At 27.7% G+C, this 25,663-nt stretch overlaps 1 protein-coding gene across 2 annotated transcripts in view; it reads right to left on the bottom strand.

Annotated features, from left to right (window-relative positions):
* Nucleotides 1–5,046: 5,046 nt before the first annotated feature.
* The window catches only part of LOC133608430 (multiple C2 and transmembrane domain-containing protein 2-like), a 141,409-nt gene continuing 120,792 nt past the window's right edge, over nucleotides 5,047–25,663 (bottom strand). For both annotated transcript variants that reach the window (XM_061963651.2, XM_061963652.2), the window contains 7 exons: nucleotides 17,884–18,003; nucleotides 13,150–13,263; nucleotides 12,285–12,326; nucleotides 8,958–9,067; nucleotides 8,770–8,879; nucleotides 5,670–5,767; nucleotides 5,047–5,441 (listed from right to left, as the gene is read on the bottom strand). In XM_061963651.2, the coding sequence (XP_061819635.1) occupies nucleotides 5,394–5,441; nucleotides 5,670–5,767; nucleotides 8,770–8,879; nucleotides 8,958–9,067; nucleotides 12,285–12,326; nucleotides 13,150–13,263; nucleotides 17,884–18,003 (642 nt within the window). In that variant the 3' untranslated portion in view covers nucleotides 5,047–5,393. The remainder of the gene's footprint in view (nucleotides 5,442–5,669; nucleotides 5,768–8,769; nucleotides 8,880–8,957; nucleotides 9,068–12,284; nucleotides 12,327–13,149; nucleotides 13,264–17,883; nucleotides 18,004–25,663) is intronic.

Genomic DNA, 25,663 nt, shown 5'->3' on the forward strand with positions numbered 1-25,663 from the left:
ACCGGAAACTATCTTTTTGACGTATTTGTTTACACTCACAAAAAAAAATTATAATCTGAAATATAAATAATCTTTCGTTTTTAATTGTGGAAATGAAGTGCCAGGTGAACAACAACAATGGTGGACCACAGTGCGGTTGTATTGTTTTTATTACAAAATCACAGCTCTTCATCAAAGTGTACAGCCAACATTGCTCAGATATCACACAATAACTTTCATTTCATATAAAACAAGAAAGGACAATGGTGGCCAAAGTGTTGCCCGGAGACACAATCTAAAATACTATTTAAAAAAAAATAAAAAAATTCTGAAATATTTTTTCCAAAATTAAACATTTCTTTTCACGCCATCATGACTTTTTTTCCTCTTAAAAAGCAGATTCGAGTCTGAATTATTTTTTGTAAAATTACAACTTTATCCTCCTACAATCACTTTTTTTTCCTCTTAAAAAGCAGCTTAAGTCTAAAAATTCTGAATATTTTTTTGTAAAATTACAACTTTATTTTCATACAATAATTTTCCCTCTTAAAAAGCAGCCTTGAGTCTAAAAATTCGGAATTATTTTTTGTAAAATTACACATTTATTTTCACACCATTATTACTTTTTTTCCTCTTAAAAAGCAGACTTGAGTCTAAAAATTCTGAAATATTTTTTTCCAAAATTAAACATTTATTTTCACGCCATCATGACTTTTTTTCCTCTTAAAAAGCAGACTCGAGTCTAAAAATTCTGAATTATTTTTGGTAAAATTACAACTTTATCCTCATACAATTACTTTTTTTTCCTCTTAAAAAGCAGCTTAAGTCTAAAAATTCTGAATAATTTTTGGAAAATCACAACTTTATTCTCATACAATACTTTTCCCTCTTAAAAAGCAGCCTTGAGTCTAAAAATTCGGAATTATTTTTTCTAAAATTACAACTTTATTCTCATACAATGACTTTTTTCCCTCTTAGAAAGCAGCCTTAAGTCTAAAAATTCAGATTTTTTTCTAAAATTACACATTTATTTTCACACCATTATTACTTTTTTTCCTCTTAAAAAGCAGACTTGAGTCTAAAAATCCGGAAATATTTTTTCTAAAATTAAAGATTTATTTTCACGCCATCATGACTTTTTTTTCCTCTTAAAAAGCAGCCTTAAGTCTAAAAATTCTGAAATATTTTTTCTAAAATTACAACTTTATTTTCATGCCATCATGACTTTTTTTCCTTCTTAAAAAGCAGCCTTGAGTCTAAAAATTCTGAATAATTTTTTTTCTAAAATTACAACTTTATTTTCATGCCATCATGACTTTTTTTCCTTCTTAAAAAGCAGCCTTGAGTCTAAAAATTCTGAATAATTTTTTTCTAAAATTACAACTTTATTTTCATGCCATCATGACTTTTTTTCCTTCTTAAAAAGCAGCCTTATGTCTAAAAAAAATCTATATATTTTTTTTGGTAAAATTACAACTTTATTCTCATGGAAAAAAAGCAGACTTTAGTCCAATTTGTCTGAATCAATCTTTTGTAAAATGACCACTTTATTCTCATATAATCAAGACTTTCTCCTTCTAAAAAGCAGCCTTTATTATTCAGAATTAATTCTTGTAAAAATAATAACTTTATTCTCATTGAAGAAGCAGCATTTTGTCAAATTACAACATTGTTTTAGAATTGTGTATTTTTCTCGAAAAATGGCAGCTTTTGGCAAATTGCTTCTTCACTAATGATCTTATCTTGTGATCAGAAAGTAGACTAAAACACACACACACACACACACTCAAGGTCACCTGGAGGTCAGGTGCGTGTCAATCAAAGCTGTGGCGTGACGTTGGCCTCGGGCTCTTGTGGATTACAAAGCTTTGATGTGGTCGCCATCAACGCCTGCAGGCCTCGCTCAAATCAGAACCCCCGAAAGGACGCCAAAGTCCTGCTTATTAGTGCCAGAACTCGATTGAGTGGCTGTTTCAAAATGCACAATAAGGAGGCACTTGAAGAAAAATGGGCTGCCTGGTCAAGTCACCAGAAGAAAGCCATTTCTGCGCAAATGTCACAAAGTATCCCGCTTACATTACGCCATACAGCACAGAGACAAGCCTCAAAACTTCTGGAACAAAGTAATTTGGAGAACTGTTTGGCCACTCGACCATGCAGCCCATTTTTCTTCCAGTGCCTCCTTATTGTGCATCTTGAAACAGCCACACCACAATTTTTCAGAGAGTCCTGTATTTCAGCTGAAGTTATTTGTGGATTTTTCTTTGCATCTCAAACAATTTTCCTGGCAGTTGTGGCTGAAATCTTTGCTGGTCTACCTGAATCCCGCATTTTCCACTTCTTAATCAGCGTTTGAACACTGCTGATTGGCATTCTCAATTCCTTGGTTATCTTTTTATACCCCTTTCCTGTTTTATGCAGTTCAATTACCTTTTCTCGCAGATCCTTTGACAATTCTTTTGCCTTCCCCACGACTCAGAATCCAGAAAGATGTGTACAGCACTGGATGAAAGATGCAATGGTCTGTCAGAAGCCCAGAAACTCATTACAAACAAACCAGGTGAGGATTGGAACCTTGATTAGCCATTCAAACCTGTTTGTGTCAACTTTTGTGCATGTTATCAGATCAAAGTCACTGGGGTGTGTCAACTTTTGATCAGGGTCATTTGGGTACTTTCTTTTGTCATTTTGATTTAAAAAAGAGTAAACACAGTTGTTTGCCAATAAATAGCTTCACACAACCATTAAGCATGAGTGCAAGAAAGGTTATTTTGTGTTATCATTCATATTCTCTGAAGAACGGCCAAGAAATCATAAATTCTCCCAGGGTATGTCAACTTATGAGCACTACATATATATATATATATATATATACACACAGGTAAAAGCCAGTAAATTAGAATATTTTGAAAAACTTGATTTATTTCAGTAATTGCATTCAAAAGGTGTAACTTGTACATTATATTTATTCATTGCACACAGACTGATGCATTCAAATGTTTATTTCATTTAATTTTGATGATTTGAAGTGGCAACAAATGAAAATCCAAAATTCCGTGTGTCACAAAATTAGAATATTACTTAAGGCTAATACAAAAAAGGGATTTTTAGAAATGTTGGCCAACTGAAAAGTATGAAAATGAAAAATATGAGCATGTACAATACTCAATACTTGGTTGGAGCTCCTTTTGCCTCAATTACTGCGTTAATGCGGCGTGGCATGGAGTCGATGAGTTTCTGGCACTGCTCAGGTGTTATGAGAGCCCAGGTTGCTCTGATAGTGGCCTTCAACTCTTCTGCGTTTTTGGGTCTGGCATTCTGCATCTTCCTTTTCACAATACCCCACAGATTTTCTATGGGGCTAAGGTCAGGGGAGTTGGCGGGCCAATTTAGAACAGAAATACCATGGTCCGTAAACCAGGCACGGGTAGATTTTGCGCTGTGTGCAGGCGCCAAGTCCTGTTGGAACTTGAAATCTCCATCTCCATAGAGCAGGTCAGCAGCAGGAAGCATGAAGTGCTCTAAAACTTGCTGGTAGACGGCTGCGTTGACCCTGGATCTCAGGAAACAGAGTGGAACGACACCAGCAGATGACATGGCACCCCAAACCATCACCCAACCATGCAAATTTTGCATTTCCTTTGGAAATCGAGGTCCCAGAGTCTGGAGGAAGACAGGAGAGGCACAGGATCCACGTTGCCTGAAGTCTAGTGTAAAGTTTCCACCATCAGTGATGGTTTGGGGTGCCATGTCATCTGCTGGTGTCGGTCCACTCTGTTTCCTGAGATCCAGGGTCAACGCAGCCGTCTACCAGCAAGTTTTAGAGCACTTCATGCTTCCTGCTGCTGACCTGCTCTATGGAGATGGAGATTTCAAGTTCCAACAGGACTTGGCGCCTGCACACAGCGCAAAATCTACCCGTGCCTGGTTTACGGACCATGGTATTTCTGTTCTAAATTGGCCCGCCAACTCCCCTGACCTTAGCCCCATAGAAAATCTGTGGGGTATTGTGAAAAGGAAGATGCAGAATGCCAGACCCAAAAACGCAGAAGAGTTGAAGGCCACTATCAGAGCAACCTGGGCTCTCATAACACCTGAGCAGTGCCAGAAACTCATCGACTCCATGCCACGCCGCATTAACGCAGTAATTGAGGCAAAAGGAGCTCCGACCAAGTATTGAGTATTGTACATGCTCATATTTTTCATTTTCATACTTTTCAGTTGGCCAACATTTCTAAAAATCCCTTTTTTGTATTAGCCTTAAGTAATATTCTAATTTTGTGACACACGGAATTTTGGATTTTCATTTGTTGCCACTTCAAATCATCAAAATTAAATGAAATAAACATTTGAATGCATCAGTCTGTGTGCAATGAATAAATATAATGTACAAGTTACACCTTTTGAATGCAATTACTGAAATAAATCAAGTTTTTCCAAATATTCTAATTTACTGGCTTTTACCTGTATATATATATATATATATATATAAATATTCATGCTCAGCCTCTACCTGTCAGACGGAGACTTCCTTATTAATATTCAACACCTGAGTCCACGCGCTAACGAGACCAGGAGTCGTCGTGACGACGCTGAGACTTCAGGAAGGTGAGGGACAAAACATCAGACACATGTCAGGGTGTACCTAATGATGTGTCCGTGGGGGGCCGCGGGCGTCACAGCAGCTGCAGAGAGGTTGCCGGGGTCCCGTTGCTAATGGCGACGCCCAAGGGCCAAGTGCGCGGGGGGAGGGGGGGACCGAGTCGAAGCCCACCAAATCACACATGAAAGACTTTGTGCACATTGTATACATTTATTGCTGTCAGCCATTAATAAATAATGTAATATATATATATATATATATATATATATATATATATATATATATATATATATATATATATATATATATATATATATATTACATTTATTTATTTACTTATACATTTATTGCTGTCAGACTAATAAATAATGTAACATATATATATTTATATTTATATTCATATTTATATTTTTATTTTTATTTATATATATATATATATATATATATATATATATATATGTGTGTGTAGCACTCAGTAAAAGTCAAAGTAATATAAAATACAGACAGTGAAAAGTCTTCTCTTAGGAAAATACTTTAGAAAAAAGAACTTTACAAATGTTCCAAAGTGACCTGGAATTCTAGGGTAAAAAGGTGGGCGGGGCCTCAGACTTAGCTTGAAACCCTACGTGGTCCTCCTCTTCTTCTACATCATCCTCCTCTTCTTCTACGTGGTCCTCCTCTTCTTCTACGTGGTCCTCCTTTTCTACTTTGCGGTTCTCCTCTTCTTCTACGTGGTCCCCCTCTTCTTCTACATCATCCTCCTCTTCTTCTACATCATCCTCCTCTTCTTCTACATCATCCTCTTCTTCTTCTACGTGGTCCTCTTCTTCCTGGCGCCTCTCATCTCGCTGTACTGAACCTACACAACAACAACAACAACAACAACAAGTACACCAGTTGACTAATATAACCACTTCTTGTCCAACAGCATACTATATATATATATATATATATATATAAGTATATATACAGTATATATATATATATATATATGCCAGCAGATGTGCTGACATTTCCAGTAGAGCCATAATAATAATAATAATAAATGTATAAAAGAAGCACAGTTGATGAATGTGTCATTTATTACCTTCTGCACGTCAGAGGGAACCCTGCTCAGGAAGTCCAGGAGCTCGTTGTTGTCGATGGAGTACGGGCTCCGTAGTCTCTTGGTGAACTTGTGGATTCCTGACAAGGACGAGCACAGGAGAAAGAAGGAGAAAGACAGCGAGAAGAAGAAGAAGGAGAAAAAGGAAGAGCAGAAGGAGACAAAAAAGATGGAAAAGAAGAAAAAGGAGAAGAAGAAAGAGAAAGAAAAATAAGGATAAGAAGAAATATTTAGTAGAAGGAGAGAGAAGAAAAAGGAGAAGAAGAAAGGAGGAGAAGGATGAGAAGAAAGAAAAAGAAGAAGAGGAAACAAATAGAAAGAGAAAGAAGAAGGAGAAAAAGAAAAAGAAGAAGGAGGAGAAGAAGGAGAAAGAAAGAAGAAAGAAAAAGATGAAGAAGAAGGAGGAGAAGAAGGAAACAGAAGGAACAAAAAAAAGAAGAAGAATGAGACAGAAAAAGAAAAAGAAGAAGGAGAAGAAGAAAGAAAAAGGAGAAGAGGAAAGAAAAGAAAGGTTAAGTACAATTATTTATATACATCATTATGTAATATAATACAATTATATAGAAATAAGGAGAAGAAGGGGTAGAAGAGGGAGAGAAAAAGGAGAAGGAGCAGAAGGAGAAAAAATGGTGAAGAAGAAGAAGGAGAAGGCGAAAGAAGCAGAAAGAGAAGAAGAAAGGGGGAGAACAATAAGAAGAAAGAAAAAGGAGAAGAGGAAACAAAAAGAAGGAGAAGGAAAAAAGAAAGAATAAAGAAAAAAGACAAAGACGAAGGAGAAGAAGGAAACAGAAAGAACAGAAAAAAGAAGAAGAATGAGACAGAAAAAGAAGAAGGAGAAGAAGAAAGAAAAAGGAGAAGAGAAAATAAAATAAAGGTTAAGTACAATTATTTATATACATCAGTATGTCATATAGTACAATTATTTATATACATATGTAATATAGTACAATTATTTATATACATATGTAATATAGTACAGTTATTTATATACATATGTAATATAGTACAGTTATTTATATTCATATGTAATATAGTACAGTTATTTATATACATCAGTATGTCATATAGTACAATTATTTATATACATATGTAATATAGTACAGTTATTTAGATACATATGTAATATAGTACAGTTATTTATATTCATATGTAATATAGTACAGTTATTTAGATACATATGTAATATAGTACAGTTATTTAGATACATATGTAATATAGTACAGTTATTTAGATACATATGTAATATAGTACAATTATTTATATACATATGTAATATAGTACAATTATTTATATACATATGTAATATAGTACAATTATTTATATACATATGTAATATAGTACAGTTATTTATATACATATGTAATATAGTACAATTATTTATATACATATGTAATATAGTACAATTATTTATATACATAAATAAGCGGTAGAAAATGGATGGATGGAATATAATACAATTATTTATATACATATGTAATTTAGTACAATTATTAATATACATCAGTATGTAATATAGTAGTTATTTATATACATATGTAATATAGTACAATTATTTATATACATATGTAATATAATACAATTATTTATATACATCAGTATGTAATATAGTACAATTATTCATATTCATATGTAATATAGTACAATTATTTATATACATACGTAATATAGTACAGTTATTTATATACATATGTAATATAGTACAATTATTTATATACATATGTAATATAATACAATTATTTATATACATATGTAATATAGTACAATTATTTATATACATATGTAATATAGTACAATTATTTATATACATATGTAATATAGTACAGTTATTTATATACATATGTAATATAATACAATTATTTATATACATATGTAATTTAGTAGTTATTTATATACATATGTAATATAGTACAATTATTTATATACATATGTAATATAATACAATTATTTATATACATAAGTAATATAGTACAATTATTTATATACATCAGTATGTAATATAGTACAATTATTCATATATATATATGTAATATAGTACAATTATTTATATACATCAGTATGTAATATAGTAAAATTATTTATATACATATGTAATATAGTACAATTATTTATATACATATGTAATATAGTGCACTTATTTATATACATATGTAATATAATACAATCATTTATATACATATGTAATATAGTACAGTTATTTAGATACATATGTAATATAGTACAATTATTTATATACATATGCAATATAGTACAATTATTTATATGCATATGTAATATAGTACAATTATTTATATACATATGTAATATAGTACAGTTATTTATATACATATGTAATATAGTACAGTTATTTATATACATATGTAAAATAGTACAATTATTTATACACATATGTAATATAGTACAATTATTTATATACATATGTAATATAATACAATTATTTATATACATATGGAATATAGTACAATTATTTATATACATCAGTATGTAATATAGTACAATTATTTATATACATATGTAATATAATACAATTATTTATATACATATGTAATATAATACAATTATTTATATACATATGTAATATAATACAATTATTTATATACATCAGTATGTAATATAGTACAATTATTCATATTCATATGTAATATAGTACAATTATTTATATACATCAGTATGTAATATAGTACAATTATTTATATACATATGCAATATAGTACAATTATTTTTATACATATGTAATATAGTACAATTATTTATATACATATGTAATATAGTACAATTATTTATATACATATGTAATATAGTACAATTATTTTTATACATATGTAATATAGTACAATTATTTTTATACATATGTAATATAGTACAATTATTTATATATATATGTAATATAATACAATTATTTATATACATATGTAATATAATAGTTATTTATATACATGAGTATGGTATGGATGATTAAAAAAATACTAATTTTATTGTGGAATATATTTGATTGTTTTTACTGCACACAGAATGCTATTGAATATGGTTGCTATTTGATCCAACATGCACTTTTATTGTGACAGTGAAAGCAGGAAGTTGTTACCCCACACTAGGACAATGTAGCGCACTGGGATGAAATATGTGAGGATGGTTGCCATGACGAAGAGCAGCAAGGCCAGACTGGACAGGAAAGGTTGGGACCAGTTGAAGGTGCTGGCCAAAAAGATAAAGAAAACATTAGTAGGGAGGAAAATAAACATAAATATGTAAATGTGAATATATTTGACTGACTTCTTGATTCTTTCTCCCAAGCAGGCCACCTGGTCTAAGAAGACCTGAAGTCTGATGACGATGTCTTGGACCATGTGGATCTTCTCCATCAGGCCTCGACGCTCAGACTCCTCAAATGAAAACAACACAATTCTATAAGTCCTTCCGTTCATTTGGCCTTTCTTATTTTATTTAAAAAATTGTATTCAGTTAGATTTGATCATTTTAAATTTTGCATTATATTAAATTTTATTATTATGTATTGTCTACCTTGTACTTTTATTTTTTAATGTCATTGCTTGAAATAAATGAATAAATTAATAAATAAAAATAGAAATGAAGCACAAGTCCTGAGGGAGAGAAATGCACAGGCCCACAAAGAACCACTATTACTATATATTTATTATTATCATTATTATTGTTACCATTATCATCATCATTATTATTATCATTATTATTTTTATCATTATCATTTTATTATTATCATAATTTTTATTACCATCATTATCATCACTCATTATCATAATTATTGTTTATCATCATCATCATTATTATCATTATTATTGTTATCATTATCATTTTATTATAATTATCATAATTGTTATTACCATCATTATCATTATCATCATTATTGTTTATCATTGTCATCATTATTATCATTGTGATTATCATCATCATTATTATTATAATTGTCGTCATTATCATAATTATTTGTATCATCATTATTATAATTTTCATCACTACTATAATTACCATCATTATTCTCATTCTCATTATTATTATTATTATCATCATTTTATTATCATTATTATTATCATTAGTATAATTGCCATCACTATTATCATTACCATGATAATCATCATTCTCATTATTATTATTATCATTATAACCATTGTCATTATCATTATCATACTTTTTATTATTATCATTATCATTACTATTATCATCATCATTCTCATAATCATCATTGTTTTTTATCATTGTCATCATTATTATCATCATCATTTTATTATTATTATCATCATCATTATTGTCATTGTCATCATTATCATCATTATATTTGTCATCACTATTATCATTAACATCATTATCATCATCATTGTCATTACTATTATTATCATTAATTATTATCATCATTATTATAATTGTCATCACTATTATCATTACCATCATTATTATCATCATTCTCATTATTATCATCATTTTATTATCATTATCATTATAACCATTGTCATTATCATCATCATTATTATTATTATTATTATTAAAACATGCAGGTTGTAGTACAATATTAAGAATAATAAAGAATATTATTGTTAAAACATGCAGTTTGTAGTACAATAATAATAATAATATGTATTATTATTAAAACATGCAGGTTGTAGTACAATAATAATAATAATTATTATTAAAACATGCAGGTTGTAGTAAAATAATAATAATTATTATTATTATTATTAAAACATGCAGGTTGTAGTAAAATAATAATAATACTCATTATTATTATTAAAACATGCAGGTTGTAGTACAATATTAAGAATAATAAAGAATATTATTATTAAAACATGCAGTTTGTAGTACAATAATAATAATAATATGTATTATTATTAAAACATGCAAGTTGTAGTACAATAATTATTATTATTATTATTAAAACATGCAAGTTGTAGTAAAATAATAATAATAATAATTATTATTATTAAAACATGCAGGTTGTAGTACAATAATAATAATTATTATTATTATTATTATTAAAACATGCAGGTTGTAGTAAAATAATAATAATACTCATTATTATTATTAAAACATGCAGGTTGTAGTACAATAATAATTATTATTATTATTAAAACATGCAAGTTGTAGTACAATAATAATAATCATTATAATTATTATTAAAACATGCAGGTTGTAGTACAATAATAATAATCATTATTATTATTATTATTATTATTAAAACATGCAGGTTGTAGTACAATAATAATAATTATTATTATTATTATTAAAACATGCAGGTTGTAGTAAAATAATAGTAATACTTATTATTATTATTATTAAAACATGCAGGTTGTAGTACAATAATAATAATCATTATTATTATTATTATTAAAACATGCAGGTTGTAGTACAATAATAATAATTATTATTATTATTAAAACATGCAGGTTGTAGTACAATAATAATAACAATAATAATTATTATTATTAAAACATGCAGGTTGTAGTAAAATAATAATACTTATTATTATTATTAAAACATACAGGTTGTAGTACAATAATAATAATCATTATTATTATTATTATTAAAACATGCAGGTTGTAGTACAATAATAATAATTATTATCATTATTATTAAAACATGCAGGTTGTAGTACAATAATAATAATTATTATTATTATTATTAAAACATGCAGGTTGTAGTAAAATAATAATAATACTTATTATTATTATTAAAACATGCAGGTTGTAGTACAATAATAATAATAATAACTGTTATTATTATTATTATTAAAACATGCAGGTTGTAGTACAATAATAATAATAATAACTGTTATTATTATTATTATTAAAACATGCAGGTTGTAGTAAAATAATAATAATTATTATTATTATTATTATTATTATTATTAAAACATGCAGGTTGTAGTACAATAATAATAATAATATTTATTATTATTAAAACATGCAGGTTGTAGTACAATAATAATAATTATTATTATTAAAACATGCAGGTTGTAGTACAATAATAATAACAATAATAATAATAATTATTAAAACATGCAGGTTGTAGTAAAATAATAATAATACTTATTATTATTATTAAAACATGCAGGTTGTAGTACAATAATAATAATAATTATTATTATTATTATTAAAACATGCAGGTTGTAGTACAATAATAATAATAATTATTATTAAAACATGCAGGTTGTAGTACAATAATAATAACAATAATAATAATTATTATTAAAACATGCAGGTTGTAGTAAAATAATAATACTTATTATTATTATTAAAACATGCAGGTTGTAGTACAATAATAATAATAATAACTGTTACTATTATTATTATTAAAACATGCTGGTTGTAGTAAAATAATAATAATAATAATAATTATTATTATTATTATTATTATTATTAAAACATCCAGGTTGTAGTACAATAATAATAATTATTATTATTATTAAAACATGCAGGTTGTAGTAAAATAATAATTATTATTATTGTTAAAACATGCAGGTTGTAGTAAAATAATAATAATTATTATTGTTAAAACATGCAGGTTGTAGTAAAATAATGGCCCCCAGACCACAATTTGGACACCCTTTATTTAGCAGCTTTGCTTGTTTACCTTCTCATCATCCTCGTCTTCATCGCCCACGTCCATGTTGGCCTGACATGAAGACAACACAATCGTGAGAGTGAAAGTCAAACATAGAATGTTTTTGTTGCAGTACACATCCACCATGTCTGTCTGCAACAAAACAAACTCCTACATGGCATCTGTAACGCTGAAGGATGTGGAGGCAACAAAACAAACTCATGAGTGGCATCTGTAAAGCTGAAGGATGTGGAGGCAACAAAACAAACTCGCACATGGCATCTGCAAAGCTGAAGGCGAAGGAAACAAAACAAACTCCTACATGGCATCTGCAAAGCTGAAGGAGGCGGAGGCAACAAAACAAACTCCTACATGGCATCTGTAAAGCTGAAGGAGGCGGAGGCAACAACAAAAACTCGCACATGGCATCTGCAAAGCTGAAGAAGGCGAAGAAAACAAAACAAACTCCTACATGGCATCAGTAAAGCCGAAGGAGGCGGAGGCAACAAAACAAACTCGCACGTGGCATCTGCAAAGCTGAAGAAGGCGGAGGAAACAAAACAAACTCCTACATGGCATCTGTAAAGCTGGCGGAGGCAACAAAACAAACTCGTACATGGCATCTGTAACGCTGAAGGAGGCGGAGGCAACAAAACAAACTCATTAAGTGGCATCTGTAAAGCTGAAGGATGTGGAGGCAACAAAACAAACTTATTAAGTGGCATCTGTAAAGCTGAAGGAGGCGGAGGCAACAAAACAAACTCATTAAGTGGCATCTGTAAAGCTGAAGGAGGCGAAGGCAACAAAACAAACTCATTAAGTGGCATCTTGTGTTGAGTAACAGCGTGTTGCCAGGGTAACAAAGCATGAAGATTGGAGGGGAAGCAGAACTCACCAGGTCCTGACTGAGGCGCCCGGAGCGGACCTGGAAGTAGTTCCAGGAGACGAGCAGGACCAGGATGAGGGGCAGCATGTAGAACTCCCAGTGCCACACCGTCACCAGGAACACCTGCACCCAGCAAAATCACCCTTCTTTCAAATGAAAGAATCCTCCACCCACAGAAACAAAGACGGTGGGTGCCTGACAAGAGGGTTCACTCTCTTCATTTCAATCCGCTATAGACAGCTCAACAAATGACGAGCACATTTGGATGGAACTTTCAGGAAATGTCCCAACTGTGAAGAGGAAGAAGTGTTGACATTTTGATCTTTTATAAGGATGCTGTAGGGAGAGTGTTTTTTTATTTGAAAATGTGCTTTAGGGCAGGGGCCCCCCAACCTTTTTCCCACCAGGGACCGCTTTCATGTATGCATTATCTTCACGTGTGGCAGATAAAAACACCAAAAAATTAGCATGATAAATCAACTCACTATAACGCTGAAATAATGGTAGCCCCGGGTGTGCTTCTTTGCAAAAAGATGGTCGCCGGCACGTTGATGGCATATACTATATACCAGTGTTTCTTAACCATAGGGCCGGGGCTCAGTGTTGGGCCGCGAGCGCCCCCTAGAATGTAATATATGTGTATTTTCAGCTCTGGTCCACAGAGGTACTTAGTTGCAATACACTTCTCTACCACTTGTGGCAGTAATGACAATATAAAACAAGCAGAGTGAAATTCATAGAGAAATGTCTTAAGCGCAAAAATTATGACTAAAGTGGTATTTTCTTTTGCACTTTAATTGTATTGACAGTTCAGTTAAAAAAACATATTTATTATTAATTTAGTTTATTTATTATAACTTTTTTTTAAATATTTTTTCTATGTTTTATTTTGCTTTATTTTATATTATTATTTTAATTGTTCTATTTTATTTTCCTTTTTGTATTTTTTTATATTTTATTTTTGTCTATTTTTAAATGATTTAATTTAATTGTACTTTATTTTAGTATTATTTTTGTCATTTTGTTTTACTTAACTTCATTTTAATATTGTTTTATTTTACTTCATTTTATATTATTTTAATTTTTTTATATTATTTTACTTCATTTGTATTTTTTTTCTATTCTATTTTTGTGTATTTTTAAATTATTGTATTTATTTCATTTCATGTTATTGTACTTTATTTTATTATCATTTTTGTTAAAATTTTACTTAACTTTGTTTTAATATTTGTTGATGGCATATACTATATACCAGTGTTTCTTAACCATAGGGCCGCGAGCGCCCCCTAGAATGTAATATATGTGTATTTTCAGCTCTGGTCCGCATAGGCCACAGAGGTACTTAGTTGCAATACACTTCTCTACCACTTGTGGCAGTAATGACAATATAAAACAACCAGAGTGAAATTCACAGAGAAATTTCTTAAGCGCAAAAATTATGACTAAAGTGGTATTTTCTTTTGCACTTTAATTGTATTGACAGTTCAGTTAAAAAAACATATCTATTATTAATTTAGTTTATTTATTATAACTTTTTTTAAATATTTTTTTCTATGTTTTATTTTACTTTATTTTATATTATTATTTTAATTGTTCCATTTTATTTTACTTTTTGTATTTTTGTCTATTTTTAAACGATTTAATTTAATTGTACTTTATTTTAGTATTATTTTTGTCATTTTGTTTTACTTAACTTTATTTTAATATTGTTTTATTTTACTTCATTTTATATTATTTTATTTTTTATATTATTTTACTTCATTTGCATTTTTTTCTATTCTATTTTTGTGTATTTTTTAAATTATTGTATTTATTTAATTTCATGTTATTGTACTTTATTTTATTATTATTTTACTTAACTTTGTTTTAATATTTGTTTGTGTGTTTTATTTGACTGTATTTTATTTATTTTAGCAGAACATAACGTATATTGTATGTAGATTTATTTTGTCTAATCAGCCTGACCTAAGCCTAAGGTTTATTTGTGAAATTAGTCATTTAATCTTTGTGATTGACACATGCTTTTATTATCATTTTACAAGGTAGGGAACTGTAAATAGGTCAGCTATTTTATTTTATTTAATAGGATCAAAATCAAGAGCAAGATGACTAATTCAGTGTTAATATTGGAGTGGGCCCCGGGTCCCTGTGTAGTGTAGGTCCTGAGGTCAAACAGGTTAAGAAGCCCGGTGCGGCCCTGTAGCAAATGTGTCACGGACCGGTGGTTGGGGACCACTGCTTTAGGGTACTAATAAAGTACTGTGGAGAAGATCTGAAGGGGGATTATGGAGAATGCATATTTGTTTAAGAGTTATTTCTCTATTCATAGCCATGTTTGTATAATATAGTACTTTTCCTTTGTATATTCTACCAGTTTCTCTTTGTCCTCAGATGCCTGTTTAGTGTCTGAATGTGAAATACAACCCCCACTCTTTTCCTATCAGTGTTGCGAGGGGGAGCTTTCTTTGTGTGCAAGGCTTTTCCGTTTGAGTGTTAGATCAACTAGAGTAGCCGGTATGAATGTATTGGTTAAGCCGATCCCCTAAAGCTTTAGTAAAACTTGATAATATTCCTATTCTGTCTTGGTGATCCTTCTTACTCAGCATATATGTCATCGAAAGAACTTGGGATTGACCAGTAACTTAGATTCCCTGGGAGGAAGAGCTGGTCAGACGCAACAGTACCAATGAATTTAAATCGGTACTATACTGCCTTGGAAAAATACCAGTATGTTTTCTCAAGCGCATGCTGCTGTGCGGTGGCGATGGTCAGAGTGGCAAATATTAGCCCACTTAAAACCGCCCGTGTAGCGCAGACTCACACAATATTAAGTATAGACTTTCCAAATGCATTCTCCTTAAAGGGGAAGTGCACTTTTTTATTCTCATTTCTACAACTCTTATTTTTTTGTGATGTAGTGATTGGAGCACACACTTGTTGGTCTCAAAAAACATTCATGAAGTTTGCTTCTTTTATGAATTTATTATGGCTCTACTGAAAATGTGAGGGTCAAAAGTATACGTACAGCAATGTTAATATTTGCTTACATGTCCCTTGGCAAGTTTACCTGCAATAAGGCGCTTTTGGTAGCCATCCACAAGCTTCTGCTTGACCACTTGATCACTAAATTGCTGCAATTCAGCTAAATGTGTTGCTTTTCTGACATGGACTTGTTTCTTCAGCATTGTCCACACGTTTAAGTCAGGACTTTGGGAAGGCCATTCTAAAACCTTCATTCTAGCCTGATTTAGCCATTCCTTTACCACTTTTGAGGTGTGTTTGGGGTCATTGTCCTGTTGGAACACCCAACTGCGCCCAAGACCCAACCTCCGGGCTGATGATTTTAGTCTGTCTTGACGAATTTGGAGCTAATCCTCCTTTTTCATTGTCCCATTTAAAGCAGCAGTTCCATTGGCAGCAAAACAGGCCAGGAGCATAATACTACCACCACCATGCTTGGCGGTAGGAATGGTGTTCCTGGGATTAAAGGCCTCACCTTTTCTCGTCCAAACATATTGCTGGGTGTTGTGGCCAAGCAGCTCCATTGTTGTTTTGCTAGAATGAAGGTTTTAGAATGGCCTTCCCAGAGTCCTGACTTAAATGTGTGGACAATGCTGAAGAAACAAGTCCATGTCAGAAAAGCAACACATTTAACTGAACTGCACCAATTTTGTGGTCAAAAATTCAAGCAGAAGCTTGTGGATGGCTACCAAAAGCGCCTTATTGCAGTGAAGCTTGCCAAGGGACATGTAAGCAAATATTAACATTGCTGTATGTATATTGTGGAGAATGCATATATGTTTAAGTGTTATTTCTGTATTCATAGTCATGTTTAAAACAGCTAGTGTTTTTCCATTTGTACTCTTTCTATTTTTTATCTTATGTGTCCGCAAGTAAACTATGTGTGTTACCTTGAAGGCTTGCACTGTAGGAGATGGAATACTCCCTTTTGTCTTATATGTGGTAGAACAAAGAGGCTGTGTTCCTTTCCGGACAGGTGGGGGATTTCTTCGAGCTGCAAGAAGTTGGCTCTTCCGTTTGAGTGTTAGAACAACTTAGGAAGCCGGTATGAATGTATTGGTCGAGGTGGTTCTCCTGAAATGTCAGTAAAACTTGATAATATTCCAATTCTGTCTTGGTGATCCTTCTTACTCAGCTTATATGTCATCAAAAGAACTTGGGATTGACCAGCAATTTATATTCCCTGGGAGGAAGAGCTGGTCAGACGCAACAATACTTTTGACCCAGCACATTTGCTCACATTTTCAGTAGAGCCATAATAAATTCATAAAAGAAGCAAACTTCATGAATGTTTTTTGTGACCAACAAGTATGTGCTCCAATCACTACATCACAAATAAATAAGTGTTGTAGAAATGATTGTAAACTCAAGATAGTCATGACATGATGTTCTTTACAGGTGTATGTAACTTTTGACCAGGACTGTATGTGTACTTCAGAGAGCGTGGATTAGCGAGTCCTGTCCTCCTCCGCACATTCACAACATTCTCTGCAACATGGCGGACATCCTGATCTCCCCTAATTGGACGAGCGTGTGCGAGGACAGGAAAAACAGGAGACGTGGTCACCGCTGGGACTCCCCTCTTCCCAGCTGAGGCTTAACCCCCCCATCACCCGCGCCGACGCCACCCGCCTGTCCTGGCGCCGCAGCGATTAAGACCCTCGCCGCCACACTCCAGGCCGTGGGGGGGGGGTTTGATGGCGTTTTTGAAGAGCGACTCACCAGGAAGGCCAGCAGGCTCCTCTGCACGCTCTCCCACTGGAAGCAGCTCTTGACGTACTGCAGCGTGGACGTGATGGCGCGGCTTAGCGCTTGCACACGCAGGACGTTCCTGGCCAGAGCCTGCCAGACAGGATGGAGGACACATTAGTACAAACAGACACTTTTAGGGAAGACCATAAAAACATGGACTTCCTTTTTTATTTGTCATTTTATTTGACTTTATTCTTTTTTCCCATGTTTTATTTTACTTTACAAATAGGAAAAAGAAAAGTAGTAATTTTATTTTACTTAATCTTTTTTCCCATGTTTTATTTTACTTTACAAATAGGAAAAAAAAAAGTAATAATTTTATTTTACTTTAATTTATTATTGTTTCTATTTTTTTAATCTAATGTATTGTCCTTTTTTATTTAACTTCGTTTGATGTTATTGTATTATTTTTTCTATTTTTCATTTTATTTAGCTATTTTTTATTTTATGTTACTGTATTTGATTTAATCTTTTCAATTTTGTATTTTATTTTGTTTTACTTTGTTTTACCTAATTTTACTTTAGTCTTTTATTACCATTTTTAATTTATTGTACTTATTTCATTTCATGTTATTGTACTTTATTTTAGTATTATTTTTGTTAATATGTTGCCTAACTTTGTTTTAATATTTGTTTCTGTGTTTTATTTTACTGTATTTTATTTATTTTAGCAGAACATAACGTATATTGTATGTAGATTTATTTTGTCTAATCAGCCTGACCTAAGCCTAAGGTTTATTTGTGAAATTAGTCATTTAATATTTGTGATTGACACATGCTTTTATATCATTTTACAAGGTAGGGAGCTGTAAGTAGGTCAGATATTTTATTTTATTTTATTTTTGCTTTACATAACTTTATTTTAATATTGTGTTCTATGTTTTATTTTGCTTTAATTTATATTATTTTAATTGTTTTATTTTATTTGACTTTATTTGTTCTTTTTTCTATTTTATTCTTGTCTATTTTTAAATTAATTTAAATATACTTTATTTTATTATTATTTTTGTCATTTTATTTTACTTAACTTTTTAAAATATTTTTTTCAATGATTTCTTTTACTTTATTTTATATTATTTTAATGTTTTTATTTTATTTTACTTCATTTGTATTTTTTCTATTTTATTTTTGTCTATTTTTAAATTATTTACTTTATTTCATTTCATTTTATTGTACTTTATTTTATTAATATTTTTGTAAATATTTTACTTAACTTTGTTTTAATATTTTTTCTGTGTTTTATTTTACTGTATTTTATATATTTTTTCATTTTATTTTACTTTATTTGTGTTTTTTTCCATTTTATTTTATTTTTGTCAATTATTAAATTATAAAATTTATTTCATTTCATTTTATTGTTCTTAATTGTATTCTTATTTTTGAATGTATCTTTGCAAAGACAACAAATATTGCTGAGTGTAGTAAATCACACATGCTATTTTACGTTATTATTGCAAATAATATTTGTGCTATAAACATTTTCCTTTGTGCTGTTACAATTTTTAAGTTATTCTGAATATCCCTTGGTCAAAATCTCCCCAAACGTGTCTTATTTGTTTGTGCTGACGTCTTGTTTTGCTTTGCTTGATAATAAAAATAATAATAGTAATAATAATAATAATAATAATAATAGGACTGTGTAACTGCATAACAGTGTGTCAAAAAGTTATTCCTGTACAAAAATATTAATGTTCACTTATACATGAAAAAGTGTTTATTGTTGTTGTCATTTTTCACATGAATTCATTAGTGTTATTTGGTTTATTTACATTTAAAAAACGTTTGTATTTTTATTTTATTACATTTGTATTTACTTTTATTTAATTACATTATTAATTATCAGTCTGAAAATGTCATCTTTTTCTCATTACTTTAAGTTTAGTTTTTGTTCTTAAATTTTTACAGTTGTTTTTTCAACAGTATGTTGCAGTCTACTCCTGTTGTATAATAATAATAATAATAATAATAATAATAATAATAATAATAACAATAACAATAATAATAGGAAAAAAGTTATTCCTCTACAAAAATATTAATGTTCAGTTATACATGAAACAGCGTTTATTGATATTGTCATTTTTCACATTAATTAATTAGTGTTATTTTGTTTATTTACATTTAAATAACTTTTGTATTTTTATTTTATTACATTTTTATTTACTTTTATTTAATTATATTATCAATTATCAGTCTGAAAAGTTCATCTTTTTCTCATTACTTTAAGTTTAGTTTTTGTTCTTAAATTTTTAAAGTTTTTTCAACAATACGTTGCAGTCTACTCCTGTTATATAATAATAATAATAATAATAATAACAATAATAATAATAGGAAAAAAGTTATTCCTCTACAAAAATATTAATGTTCAGTTATACATGAAACAGCGTTTATTGATATTGTCATTTTTCACATTAATTAATTAGTGTTTTTTGGTTTATTTACATTTAAATAACTTTTGTATTTTTATTTTATTAAATTTTTATTTACTTCTATTTAATTATATTATCAATTATCAGTCTGAAAAGTTCATCTTTTTCTCATTACTTCAAGTTTAGTTTTTGTTCTTAAATTTTTACAGTTGTTTTTTCAACATTATGTTGCAGTCGACTCCTGTTATATAATAATAATAATAATAATAATAATAATAACAATAATAATAATAGGAAAAAAGTTATTCCTCTAAAAAAATATTAATGTTCAGTTTTACACGAAACAGCGTTTATTGATGTTGTCATTTTTCACAATAATTAATTAGTGTTATTTTGTTTATTTAAATTTTTTAAAAAATTGTATTTTTATTTTATTAATTTTTTTTATTTACTTTTATTTAATTATATTATCAATTATCAGTCTGAAAAGTTCATCTTTTTCTCATTACTTTAAGTTTAGTTTTTGTTCTTAAATTTTTACAGTTGTTTTTTCAACATTATGTTGCAGTCTACTCATGTTATATAATAATAATAATAATAATAATAATAATAATAATAATAGGAAAAAAGTTATTCCTCTACAAAAATATTAATGTTCAGTTATACATGAAACAGCGTTTATTGATATTGTCATTTTTCACATTAATTAATTAGTGTTATTTTGTTTATTTACATTTAAATAACTTTTGTATTTTTATTTTATTAAATTTTTATTTACTTTTATTTAATTATATTATCAATTATCAGTCTGAAAAGTTCATCTTTTTCTCATTACTTTAAGTTTAGTTTTTGTTCTTAAATTTTTACAGTTGTTTTTTTCAACATTATGTTGCAGTCGACTCCTGTTATATAATAATAATAATAATAATAATAATAGGAAAAAAGTTATTCCTCTACAAAAATATTAATGTTCAGTTTTACACGAAACAGCGTTTATTGATGTTGTCATTTTTCACAATAATTAATTAGTGTTATTTTGTTTATTTACATTTAAAAAACTTTTGTATTTTTATTTTATTACATTTTTTTATTTACTTTTATTTAATTATATTATTAATTATCAGTCTGAAGAGTTTATCTTTTTCTCATTACTTTAAGTTTAGTTTTTGTTCTTAAATTTTAACAGTTTTTTCAACAATATGTTGCAGTCTACTCCTGTTATATAATAATAATAATAATAATAATAATAATAATAATAATAATAATAATAATAATAATAATAACAATAATAATAATAGGAAAAAAGTTATTCCTCTAAAAAAATATTAATGTTCAGTTTTACACGAAACAGCGTTTATTGATGTTGTCATTTTTCACAATAATTAATTAGTGTTATTTTGTTTATTTAAATTTAAAAAAAATTGTATTTTTATTTTATTAAATTTTTTAATTTACTTTTATTTAATTATATTATCAATTATCAGTCTGAAAAGTTCATCTTTTTCTCATTACTTTAAGTTTAGTTTTTGTTCTTCAATTTTTACAGTTGTTTTTTCAACATTATGTTGCAGTCTACTCCTGTTATATAATAATAATAATAATAATAATAATAATAATAATAATAGGAAAAAAGTTATTCCTCTACAAAAATATTAATGTTCAGTTTTACACGAAACAGCGTTTATTGATGTTGTCATTTTTCACAATAATTAATTAGTGTTATTTTGTTTATTTACATGTAAAAAACTTTTGTATTTTTATTTTATTACATTTTTTTATTTACTTTTATTTAATTATATTATTAATTATCAGTCTGAAAATTTCATCTTTTTCTCATTACTTTAAGTTTAGTTTTTGTTCTTAAATTTTAACAGTTTTTTTCAACAATATGTTGCAGTCTACTCCTGTTATATGATAATAATAATAATAATAACAATAATAATAATAATAATAATAATAGGAAAAAAGTTATTCCTCTACAAAAATATTAATGTTCAGTTATACATGAAACAGCGTTTATTGATATTGTCATTTTTCACATTAATTAATTAGTGTTATTTTGTTTATTTACATTTAAATAACTTTTGTATTTTTATTTTATTAAATTTTTATTTACTTTTATTTAATTATATTATCAATTATCAGTCTGAAAAGTTCATCTTTTTCTCATTACTTTAAGTTTAGTTTTTGTTCTTAAATTTTAACAGTTTTTTCAACAATATGTTGCAGTCTACTCCTGTTATATAATAATAATAATAATAATAATAATAATAATAATAACAATAATAATAATAATAGGAAAAAAGTTATTCCTCTACAAAAATATTAATGTTCAGTTATACATGAAACAGCGTTTATTGATATTGTAATTTTTCACATTAATTAATTAGTGTTATTTGGTTTATTTACATTTAAATAACTTTTGTATTTTTATTTTATTAAATTTTTATTTACTTTTATTTAATTATATATCAATTATCAGTCTGAAAAGTTCATCTTTTTCTCATTACTTTAAGTTTAGTTTTTGTTCTTAAATTTTTACAGTTGTTTTTTCAACATTATGTTGCAGTCGACTCCTGTTATATAATAATAATAATAATAATAATAACAATAATAATAATAATAATAGGAAAAAAGTTATTCCTCTACAAAAATATTAATGTTCAGTTATACATGAAACAGCGTTTATTGCTATTGTCATTTTTCACAATAATTAATTAGTGTTATTTGGTTTATTTACATTTAAATAACTTTTGTATTTTTATTTTATTACATTTTTATTTACTTTTATTTAATTATATTATCAATAATCAGTCTGAAAAGTTCATCTTTTTCTCATTACTTTAAGTTTAGTTTTTGTTCTTAAATTTTTACAGTTGTTTTTTCAACATTATGTTGCAGTCGACTCCTGTTATATAATAATAATAATAATAATAACAATAATAATAATAATAATAGGAAAAAAGTTATTCCTCTACATAAATATTAATGTTCAGTTTTACACGAAACAGCGTTTATTGATGTTGTCATTTTTCACAATAATTAATTAGTGTTATTTTGTTTATTTACATTTAAAAAAACTTTTGTATTTTTATTTTATTACATTTTTTTATTTACTTTTATTTAATTATATTATTAATTATCAGTCTGAAAAGTTCATCTTTTTCTCATTACTTTAAGTTTAGTTTTTGTTCTTAAATTTTAACAGTTTTTTCAACAATATGTTGCAGTCTACTCCTGTTATATAATAATAATAATAATAATAATAATAATAATAATACAACTGTGTAACTGCATAATAGTGTGTCAAAAAGTTATTCCTCTACAAAAATATTAATGTTCAGTTTTACACGAAACAGCGTTTATTGATGTTGTCATTTTTCACAATAATTAATTAGTGTTATTTTGTTTATTTACATTTAAAAAACTTTTGTATTTTTATTTTATTACATTTTTTTATTTACTTTTATTTAATTATATTATTAATTATCAGTCTGAAAAGTTCATCTTTTTCTCATTACTTTAAGTTTAGTTTTTGTTCTTAAATTTTAACAGTTTTTTCAACAATATGTTGCAGTCTACTCCTGTTATATAATAATAATAATAATAATAATAACAATAATAATAATAATAATAGGAAAAAAGTTATTCCTCTACAAAAATATTAATGTTCAGTTTTACACGAAACAGCGTTTATTGATGTTGTCATTTTTCACAATAATTAATTAGTGTTATTTTGTTTATTTACATTGAAAAAAAAATTGTATTTTTATTTTATTACATTTTTTTATTTACTTTTATTTAATTATATTATCAATTATCAGTCTGAAAAGTTCATCTTTTTCTCATTACTTTAAGTTTAGTTTTTGTTCTTACATTTTTACAGTTGTTTTTTCAACATTATGTTGCAGTCTACTCCTGTTATATAATAATAATAATAATAATAATAATAACAATAATAATAATAATAATAATAATAGGAAAAAAGTTATTCCTCTACAAAAATATTAATGTTCAGTTTTACACGAAACAGCGTTTATTGATGTTGTCATTTTTCACAATAATTAATTAGTGTTATTTTGTTTATTTACATTTAAAAAACATTTGTATTTTTATTTTATTACATTTTATTATTTACTTTTATTTAATTATATTATTAATTATCAGTCTGAAAAGTTCATCTTTTTCTCATTACTTTAAGTTTAGTTTTTGTTCTTAAATCTTAACAGTTTTTTCAACAATATGTTGCAGTCTACTCCTGTTATATAATAATAATAATAATAATAATAATAACAATAATAATAATAATAGGAAAAAAGTTATTCCTCTACAAAAATATTAATGTTCAGTTATACATGAAACAGCGTTTATAGATATTGTCATTTTTCACATTAATTAATTAGTGTTATTTTGTTTGTTTACATTTAAATAACTTTTGTATTTTTATTTTATTAAATTTTTATTTACTTTTATTTAATTATATTATCAATTATCAGTCTGAAAAGTTCATCTTTTTCTCATTACTTTAAGTTTAGTTTTTGTTCTTAAATTTTCACAGTTGTTTTTTCAACAATATGTTGCAGTCGACTTCTGTTAAATATAATAATAATAATAATAATAATAATAATAATAATAAAACTGTCTAACTGCATAACAGTGTGTCAAAAAGTTATTCCTGTACAAAAATGTTAATGTTCAGTTTTACACGAAACAGCGTTTATTGATGTTGTCATTTTTCACAATAATTAATTAGTGTTATTTTGTTTATCTACATTTAAAAAACTTTTGTATTTTTATTTTTATTACATTTTTTTAATTTACTTTTAATTAATTATATTATCAATTATCAGTCTGAAAAGTTCATCTTTTTCTCATTACTTTAAGTTTAGTTTTTGTTCTTAAATTTTAACAGTTTTTTCAACAATAAGTTGCAGTCTACTCCTGTTATATAATAATAATAATAATAATAATAATAATAATAATAATAATAACAATAATAATAGGAAAAAAGTTATTCCTCTACAAAAATATTAATGTTCAGTTTTACACGAAACAGCGTTTATAGATATTGTCATTTTTCACATTAATTCATTAGTGTTATTTTGTTTATTTACATTTAAATAACTTTTGTATCTTTATTTTATTAAATTTTTATTTACTTTTATTTAATTATATTATCAATTATCAGTCAGAAAAGTTCATCTTTTTCTCATTACTTTAAGTTTAGTTTTTGTTCTTAAATTTTTACAGTTTTTTCAACATTATGTTGCAGTCGACTTCTGTTATATAATAATAATAATAATAATAATAAAACTGTCTAACTGCATAACAGTGTGTCAAAAAGTTATTCCTCTACAAAAATATTAATGTTCAGTTTTACACGA

The sequence above is a fragment of the Nerophis lumbriciformis genome, linkage group LG06 (assembly GCF_033978685.3).
Source record: "Nerophis lumbriciformis linkage group LG06, RoL_Nlum_v2.1, whole genome shotgun sequence".
Taxonomy (NCBI): domain Eukaryota; kingdom Metazoa; phylum Chordata; class Actinopteri; order Syngnathiformes; family Syngnathidae; genus Nerophis; species Nerophis lumbriciformis.